The sequence below is a fragment of the Apaloderma vittatum genome, unplaced genomic scaffold, assembly GCF_000703405.1.
Source record: "Apaloderma vittatum isolate BGI_N311 unplaced genomic scaffold, ASM70340v1 scaffold3556, whole genome shotgun sequence".
Classification (NCBI taxonomy): Eukaryota; Metazoa; Chordata; class Aves; order Trogoniformes; family Trogonidae; genus Apaloderma; species Apaloderma vittatum.
This window is the reverse complement of record NW_009723310.1, coordinates 95742-105286: the sequence shown is the minus strand read 5'-3', so window position 1 is coordinate 105286 and position 9545 is coordinate 95742. Positions and strand designations below refer to the sequence as shown.

General features: G+C 40.8%; 1 protein-coding gene across 3 annotated transcripts in view; it reads left to right on the top strand.

Moving 5' to 3' along the window:
• CTDSPL (CTD (carboxy-terminal domain, RNA polymerase II, polypeptide A) small phosphatase-like) overlaps positions 1–9162 on the top strand; it is an 82313-nt gene extending 73151 nt beyond the window's left edge. For all 3 annotated transcript variants that reach the window (XM_009872063.1, XM_009872062.1, XM_009872061.1), the window contains 3 exons: positions 4300–4392; positions 6017–6202; positions 8091–9162. In XM_009872063.1, coding sequence (XP_009870365.1) covers positions 4300–4392; positions 6017–6202; positions 8091–8216 — 405 coding nt within the window. In that variant the 3' untranslated portion in view covers positions 8217–9162. The remainder of the gene's footprint in view (positions 1–4299; positions 4393–6016; positions 6203–8090) is intronic.
• Positions 9163–9545: the final 383 nt, after the last annotated feature.

The following is a 9545-nucleotide window of genomic DNA, read 5'->3' as shown; positions in this document are numbered from 1 at the left end:
TCTTCTGGCCACTTCTCTCATTTCTCTCTGTTCTCTGAAATAAAAGGAAATCAGAGCTTGTCTCCTCCTGCTCTACCAAATTAGCAAGTGAGAAACTGGGAGAAGTCCAGTGAAATGTGTTGCAACCGAGAGCGCTTTTTAGAGGAAGTTTATTGAGGATGAAAGTAGCGGCTGGAGAAAAGATGTTCAACCTGCTTGGTCCCCTTGGCGTAACTTCTGCAAGAACACGTCCTCTCTTTCGGAGGGTGCTTCCCGTTTAACGAGTGCGGAGCAGTCACAACCCCCAGATTAGAAACTGTGCGTTAAATGTAACTTCAGTCCCAAATCGGTGAAGTTGTTCAGGGTATGGTGGTCCTTTCGCTTTTATCCAAATGTATTTGCAGCGCCTTTGGGCCTCGCTGATGGTGTCAGAAAGTGAAGAGGTCTGCCCGGAAGGGTTTGGTTTGGTGTTACTTGGAACCTCATTCTTGAATGTAATTTATTAAATGAGTAAAACTAGGTTTTAAGCATGTATTTTTTTGTAATTCAATTACCAATTGCTTATCTTCAGTTGTCGAAAGCTAAAAAAAGAAGCATTTGGCAAGTACACATTGAATGTAATGTACAAAATGTTTCTTGTTGGCAAAACTAGGGGGGAAACGCTGTTGGAATAATAAACTCCCATTCTATAAAGGACAAAATCCTTTGATTTTCTTACGGAAGGCTGTGGCCTGGTTCAAGTAATCCAGGATAGGCTGTATCCGTTCTAGCTGGCCTATTCTTGGTTACTTGCACTGGGAGGCAGCCACAACTGTGTGGACCAGCAAGACGTGGCTCAAGGACGCGCGTTATTTCCTCCTTGCTGTAAAGAAGATGCACCCAGCCCACGGACCAGCAGATTACAGGAGCTTGAGTTGTCATGGGCAGATTTCTTTGTCGTTACTTGCAGATTTTGTTATTGTAAAGCTGATTTGGAAAGGCAGTTTTTTGTTTCCTCTTTAATTGATTAAAATTAAGCTGGGTTTCTCTTTTGGTTTAAACACACCGAGTCTTTTTAGCTTAAGACTGCTTTGAGGTATAGAAAATATATGTGGAAATAGCAAACGTTGGAAAACAATTAAAGATAATTACGTGGGATCTTCCATTAGCAGCTGTAAGTACAGAATCCTGTGAAAACACGCCCAGTGCCTGATTTGGGCCTTAACATTTTTAAGAGTAGCATTCATTTAAAATAATAATTAAAAAAAGACAATATTCCTCTACATTTTTACTGTGATAAGGAAGAAGTTAGTGAGCATACAATACAGAGAAACTGGAGGGCTTTTTATTTTATTTTTTTTTATGTCCTGAAGACAGTATGTAAATCTCAGAAAAATGCCAGGAGCCAGCTAGTCTAGCGACTTAAACTGAAGCCACCAGGCACCGGAGGAAAAAGCCAAGCCACAAATAACCATGCAGCATTGAGATTCAAGTCCAGCCGCTAACAAAGTAAAGGGGGAAAAAATTCCAAATGAAGAGGAAGAGGAGAAAAGAGCTGCAGTGTCAGCTGAAGAAAGCTTTTTATGTGAAGTAAGCCAAAGGCATTTTGTAGCCCAGGATACCAGTTGCTTCCAGGATCTAAGTAGGACTTCTCGGGGGGTATGGGAAAAAAAAACTTCTAGGAGGATAATCATCCAGAGTTATTAAGATTGTTCTCAGGAAAAAAAAAAACCAAACAAAAATGGGTGAAGGAGTTGAGACTTCTGACAGCAAGAGAAGATTAAAGGAAAAATATGGTGAGACCTCATCCTAAGAGATCACAGTTATTAATAATAAGGCATTTAATCTGAGAAGCGGATCTGTTGGCCAGAGCCCAGGAGGTAGGATTTAAGGCAAAACAGCAAGAGGAGCTCAAGTAGAAGCAGTTGAGGGTGCTCTGTGATGGGTTGGGAGATCTAAAGTGCAGAAGGGAGACAGTACAACTTAAAATGCTGAGTATTTACAGCTCGTACTGACCAGTTGCGGTGTCAGGAGACCTACAAATTGGCAGAAGAGCGCATATTGCAAATACTTGCTTTTGTAAGCCCACTCCTGTCCTCAAGCCTGTGGTTGTGGAGCTCTCAGTCTGGAGCTGCTGGATTGATTTACTGGTTGCACTCTTTATGGAGGAGGTGGATTGTGTTGCAAGCGGCAAAGTTCATATCCTTGGCTTGGAGTTTGTAATTACATTCCAAGTGGAAATACTTCACCGACACGGGCGTAGATAAGGATGGAGAGCCAAGAAGAGCCTTGTTTTGCTGTGGCTTAAAACACTAGGTTTTAAAAGGGAAGCTAATGCTATGTTTAAGACTTTGGAGTCTCCCTTTTGTGCCCTCAGAAAGAAGCGTAGGGAGATAATTTAAGGCTAAAGAATTAAGAACTTCTTACGAACCACAACGTTAAGGAGCAGCGTGGATCCCGCTACCTTTTCTTTTATAACTGGCAAGCTGGGTAGTTGCTTTCTTGGGGACTGCAACTCTCTTTCTACCTGTGTCTTTAAAAATTTGAAGATGTAATTTGGAAAGGAAATACTACAGAACAACTTTGCGTAGTAAGATTCAAGTGAAAAATCAATTGCATTGTTACAGGGGAGGAAATTACTTGGTTTAAGCCCAGTGAAACACAAGAAACTTTGCTGTAGTTATCTGGAAATACATCTGGTTGGCTGGCTTTGATTTAGAAAATGTCGCATTTAATTAATTGGTTAAGTGCTGCTGTAGTTGTGGGTTTGATTTTTTTTTTTTTTAAAAAGGAAATAATATATCTGGTTTTAGATTGTTATGTGTATCAAAGTTTAAACGTGTTGCTTGAATTTGAGGGGCCAGAAATAGTTTGGGTAAACTTTGTAGGCAGAACTTAAGGCAGATCATGTCTTTATGCAGTGAGCTGAAGCAAAGTGGAAAAGTAATTAGCATTTCTGCTTTGCTCATTAAGGTACAGCTCCATCATACGTGCTTTTAATAAAGCTCTGCTTTCAGATTTAGGGTTTCAATTTCAAGTCCCTGTTACGCAACTTTTTTTCTTTTTTTTCTGCCAAAGGCTTTAATTGTTACACTTGGGTTCAAGCTGGCATTTCCATATTTTTCTCCTTCAGGCTTTTTCTCTGAGTTCCTCATGATTTTTAACACTTTCTTGTTACGATTCTAGTAAAATACATACAAGTAATCTAGTTCTACATATCAAAGAAAGAAATTCCTGAAATTGCATCAGTCTTGCAATTCTTCCTGATTTCAGTTCTGTGCCACACTTCTCCACTTGAAGTTTCCAGCATTAGGGATTATTTGCCAAACGAAAGAGATAAAATGCTGCCAGTGTTTTCTCTCAAACTTCTAATCTAAGTGCAAACAAGATAGGGGAAAAAAATCTTCAAGCAGACTCCCCTCTTCAGCTTCCCAGTGGATCATGAACTACTTGTAGGCTTTCTGCGCAGCAGTCATCTTATCTTGGTATTTTCTGTGAAAGCAAAACATCTTCCTTGCTCTGAAAAGAGACACAAGGAGGCTCTAAAGCCTTTTAATCAGGTTGTTGACAGTAGGCAGCCGGGCTCACCGGTGTGGCTGTCAGTGCAAAAAAAAGCAATATATAGTGTTGCTGAAACCGAGCTGCTCAGGAAGAGAGAGATCCTGAGTATTTTGCCATTGTTATGGCAAGGTGACAGTAGAAAACTTCATAGACTTTGCCAGCGAATTTCGAAAGCAGCATTTGCCAGATACTCTGCGTGGTGCTAAGAGGGTTTTTGGTGAAAGCTCTATGCAGAGCCGGACGACCGATAGCTGTCCATGGTGAGATACAGTACCCGTCACCTGGAACTGAAAAGTGAAGGAACTAGCCGCAGGAAGGAAACAGCTCCCTGTTGCGCAATTGCCCTCAGCATGGAGCTTTCATCACATTTTTTCCTTCTGTGAAGCTCTTCAGGGCTGAGGACACCAGCACCAAAATCGTTTCGGTTGAGAATTCTGAATTCTTGAGAAGCCCGACTGTCTCCCTTTGCCTTTAATGAGATTTTTCAAGAGGCATCACTCCAGATGATGCACAGGATTTGCAATTGCATAATCAGCATGGATCTTGGCAGCCCGCGTGTTCACATTTCTCATTATTGGATGCCTACTTTTATCTTGTATACTTTCTTTTTTTTTCCGCTTTCAGCATTTCATTTGAACCGCTTCCATGTTAACGTTTGTTTCCTCAGGTGTTAGGATTACCAGAGTGTTTTGGAGTTCGGGATTGTGTTGGGGTTTATTTTCTCTTTTTTTTCCTTTTACCTTACACACTGTTTGACTTAATTAGTCATTCTCATTCCAGGTTTATGTATTGAAGCGACCACATGTGGACGAGTTTCTTCAGAGGATGGGAGAGCTCTTTGAATGTGTACTCTTCACAGCCAGTCTAGCCAAGGTTTGTTCCTCTTCCCATCTCATTAGCCCTTACGGTGCTGGTCAGTGGACTTTTGGTTGGGTTTGCTATGGATAATTAATTCCAGAGTTTGGTACTATCTTAATTTTTCCCCTTCTTTTCTGCTTCTTTGTCTGACAGTGTGTACTTTGTCTGCTAGTGTGTGGGTAAGTGTTTCCATGGTAACACCATCACATATGGGCTCGGCTCATAATGTAGCCTCCATGCATTGCTCATAATGCCAATATGAAAGGCTTACAAGTTACCATGGTTATAGTGAGAAATTAGAATAAATAGCGTGCGAGTAAAGCAGTATTAAAGCTGGGCATGAAATAAAATACGCTGTGTTCGACGCCATTTCCGTGATCGGCAAGCGATCCAGAAATTTACCGCGTCTGAAAATTGAGAACGCAGTTTTGGTCTCTCCAGGTGCAGTTGCAATCTGGAGTTGGAGAATTAGACACTTTGCAAAGCTTGAAACATCCCAACAGGAATATTTTGTGCCCTCTGGTCTCTCCAGTAGCAGTAGTACCTCGTAGGTAGTCTTGTGGTAGATGTTGCAGCAGTAGACATCTTAAATTCTTCACTTCTTTCAGTGTATTGTATTTGTGGTGTCTTGTTTGTAAAATTACACGGTTTATTTCTAAATAATACTCTAGCATAGTAAGCTTTTAACTCCAACCTAGTGTAGAGGTGGTGGAAGGGGACAGGATCCTGTTTGATCTGCTCTAGTGCCTTCTTATCAGAGGATTCTTCCCTGTGCTCTGCTTACTATGTTCTGTTCAGTGAAAATCCTATATAAGGGAACAATTTCGTACTGCAGTTAGATATCTAGCAATTTCCATAGTCAAAAGATGGCCGATTTCAACATTAATGTTGTTTCTCAGTTTAAAATATAGGAAAATAGTAACTCCTATCCTGCAAAAATAAGTTATACATGCAATTTTCCAGAACGTGGATATTTCATATTTTGATATATTTGGATAATTCTCCTTGGACAGTTTATGTCAGTTGTTGGACCTCACTTAAAGCATCATCTCATATAAAATGAGTATTGTACCTGGGATTTTTTTCGTAATAACATCTTTGGCTGATCTTTTATGGCCTGATTATGCAACTTGGTAATCTTAAGATTCTTATTGACCCAGTCGTTCCAAGGGCATCATTTGGAAAAGCTGCCTCAAGCTCAGACGGGTTCATTGCAGTTAATCTTCAGAGGCATGTGGAAATGAATCAGCTTGTGGAAATGGCTCTGTATAGATTTTCTGTTACCATTGGCCAGTTTTATGGCAAAGTTACGTGAGATCTGTGGATGCATCAACTTCTAGGTAACTCCTAGGGTAACTACATGTTGGCCCTACGAATAAAACCTAATAGATAAATTGCAGAAGACATTAGAGGGCAAGTTAGCCTTCCGCAGAAAGATAACCGTCCTGCTTTTGCATTATCTCTCTATTAATTGCTTCAGGTTTGCAGGCGTGTAAGTTAATTAACAAGGAGCAGGGAAGAAAATCAAGAGGGGAGCGTTTTGTCTGAAATTCTTTTGTGTCTCTCCCTTGTATAGTTCTGTGAATTAGCCTGATCTGCACGTTGCTAACTTTATGTTTCTAACTTCTATTTTTTTAAGTATGCGGACCCAGTAGCCGACTTATTGGATCGCTGGGGTGTGTTCAGGGCAAGGCTCTTTAGAGAATCCTGTGTTTTCCACCGTGGAAATTATGTGAAGGATCTGAGTCGACTGGGACGTGAGCTGAGTAAAGTTATTATAGTAGATAATTCTCCTGCATCTTACATCTTCCATCCTGAAAATGCAGTAAGTACTCTTAGTATTCAAGCATAACGTTATCTTTCTGGTCCTTGCCCAGGCTTTCTGATTCAGAAAATAGCCTTTCAGAACACTGACTTCTATTAGTTTCTGTATTTTTTGAGACTGCAGGTAGGTTTTGGCATTCACTGCCAAGCGGTGAAGGAGTAGGACAAACTGATCTTGACAGCGTGTCATAGTCATGACTGTTCACCTGCACTCACTTTTAGCTTTTGGCACAAAGTCCATCAGTTTCGAGAAACAGTTGAGCAGCGTAGAGCCTGAATAACTAACGTAGCTCTAAAAAGCAAAGCTGCCTTCCAGTTTTTGGGTTTTGGAGTGGTGATTACAGGAAGCGTGGTTTACTTGAACTGCTTTTGATACTCCATCTTGTTTGATTGTGTGAATGAAAGCATTTTATTAGACAAGATAATTAATGCGCTACTGGTTGCTCCAAGTTCTGTATTCGTGGCTAAGGGGAAGAAAAAAATCAAGATCCTATTGTGTTGTTATGCTTCTCCTTTTAAGTATTTTTGTGATATCTCGCTTCATAATTAGAAATATCAGTCAACAAGTTCATCAAGTTTTAGGAATAAGGATAAAAGGCAGTAACAGTACTTCAGGAATAATTAGGAGCAATGTGCGTTTTCAGTGGATGTTTTCATATTGACTCCAGCAGCTCTGATGGAATGGTCTGGCACTTGTTCTATCCATTGCTGCTACCAGTACAGATGTTCACATCTGTTTTGTAGCTGCCAGGTTAGCGAGCTGGAATTCCCCTCAGATCTACTGACTTTTAAACAACCAGGCTGTGCGATGTTTTCTTTGATGTGTTTAGGCAGCCTTTTTTGTGAACTGCCACAATTAACGTAGGAAATTTTTATTAGGGACACTGTTTTGCATGGTCCTGCCTCTCTGCAATAGCATTTTTTTGTTTGGTTGGTTTTTTTTATTGTGGGCTATTTATCTGGCAGCATTCAGGTTTTAAATTCAGATTTCAATACTGTGATGCCCAAAGTGATTGAATGAAAATGTTTTTCTGGTTGGTGCCACACATGGTTTAAAGTTGCTATTTATAATAACCAGGAGCTGTAGCTCTAATTCATGTTCATGGTTAAAATTAAAAACCTGGTCCAGATCGTCATTTGGTATTTTGGAATTCAGTGCCAAGAAAATAATGAGCTGTAGAAATTTGGGAGAAGAAATTAAGGGCCTTGTCAGAATGGTTTAATCATGTATAGAAGAGCGCTGCTAGCAAACTGATACTCGAGTCTCTGCAGAAACCAGAGCTTGTAACAAGATCCGTGATAGTCTTTAAAAGACCTCTTTAAAGAGACCTTACAAGATACACAGAACTCCTTCCCCAAATCCAGCCCACATATTTAAGAAGTGTTGTTATCTGCGCTGTTTTCTGAACCCGATCTCAAGGTCTTACCGTTTTAATCAGAGAACTGTTGTGTGCTCGCTGTTTAAATATTTCCTCCCCAGCCTCATGCCAGGGGGGGTTGTTGCTGCGTGCCTGTGTCTAGTGACTCACCCTGATAACACTTGGGGGGGGTTGGAAAAGACTTTTGCCCGTACATAAAGTGTCAGTGCAGCTTCAGAACCTGCATCTTCCAGTCTCTTCTAAAGATCAAGGAGGCAGAGGAAGGACCCTCCGCTGTTGGGTCGTGTCGGTTGCCGGGACACGTAGGAGAAGGTCAGCGGCACGTCAGCTGGTCTCCAGCTGGATTTGGGGTTGGTGTTGCCCGCTAGAAAATGTGGACGCGAACCTGGCTGCCTGCTGCTGGCGAGCAGGTTGCCTTGCTGTGATGGCAACGGGCTTCCGCACAGGCAGAACTCCCACGTTCTTCGCGTCATCGAGTCGTCTTAGCGTCTGTTGGTTGCTTTGTTTCAGGTGCCTGTGCAGTCCTGGTTTGATGACATGACAGACACAGAGCTGCTAGACCTTATTCCTTTCTTTGAAGGACTAAGCAAAGAGGAAGAAGTTTACAGTATGCTTCATAAACTCTGCAACAGGTAGCCCTCAACTTTGACTGACTTCTGCTCCTCGAGTGCAGTCACCAGAGGCCGTCTCCATCTTTTTCAGCTCTTTCAAATGTAAGCTTTGGGGAGGTCACCCCTGTCAGAAGTGCTACTCTTGATCTTCCTGTTACATTGGACACCAAGGACAATCATGAGTGATGCTATTAAGCCTTCAGAAGCCTGACTCCTAAGGTCATGTGTTCAGACTACTTTTTTAAAGGAAAAAAAAAAAAAAAGAAGCTATTTTAAATGGGACTCTTTTAATGAATTTCATAAATGGACATCTTTTACTGGATCAGCTTTTCTTAAAACATGCCAAAAAAGAAGCTTGTATTTCAGCAGTTAAGTTTCTCTCCCTTTCTTCCCCTCCCACTATGCAGACAATTTTACCCCCCTGCTTAGAGCAGTTGACCTGACTCTGAATTTTTTCTTACAGAATGAAGTGCCTTTTTGAATGTTATTTTAAGATAAAAATTCATTTTTGTATAAGACGTATTTCCAGACATCTTTTAGTCTTGTATTGTCTAAATGCTTTAAAAGGAAAAAGGAAAAAATTTTATAGAGCACTGTAATATATAACAAAGGAAAAAGTTGAAACAAAGATGCTGGGTTCCTGTCTCCACAATGACATTAAGTTGTATTACGTTGTGTCACGCTCAGAAGGTTTAAGCGTTTGTGGGAGGGGTGATTTGGGTTGATTACGTGGTGGTTTCACTGCTAAGATTTCGGGCACAGTTTTGAACATATCTGCAGTTGTTTGAGTATTAGGGAATGATGGAATTGAGAAATTAAGGTGGCTACTAGACCTAAAGCACCTTTTATTCTAGACAAATGAAGTTCTGTTGTCTCTGCTTACGCACAACTGCCATGCCTCTCGTTTTTTGGAAAACCATTACCTTGGGAGATGGGGAGGAGATCTATTTATTAGTTTAGGATTCTTTCCTTAAAAAAAAAAAAAAAAAAACAACAACAACAAACCAACCCATCTGGGTAAGCTGGATCTGTATTGAGCTGTTTGGAGTACTTTTTTCTTTTAATTGCTGCTACTGTATACTCACCAAATGGAGTTGACCATCGGCTGTTATACTGTTTTTGCCACTGTGCCTGTGCTATGAAACATTTTCTGTAAGCTGCAAACTTGGGCAATAAAATGCAGGCTTCGTTACCCACCCCTATGTATTAATCCTACGGTATCGATATACCAGAGAACTCAGTGAAAGGTGACCTGTAAAGGGGGTTTTTTTATTAATTTTAAGTTGAAATGAAGCCCTCTTTGGGTTTTGGTATAGAAAAATGCAACAAGTGTTTTTCCCACATCTCTAATTTG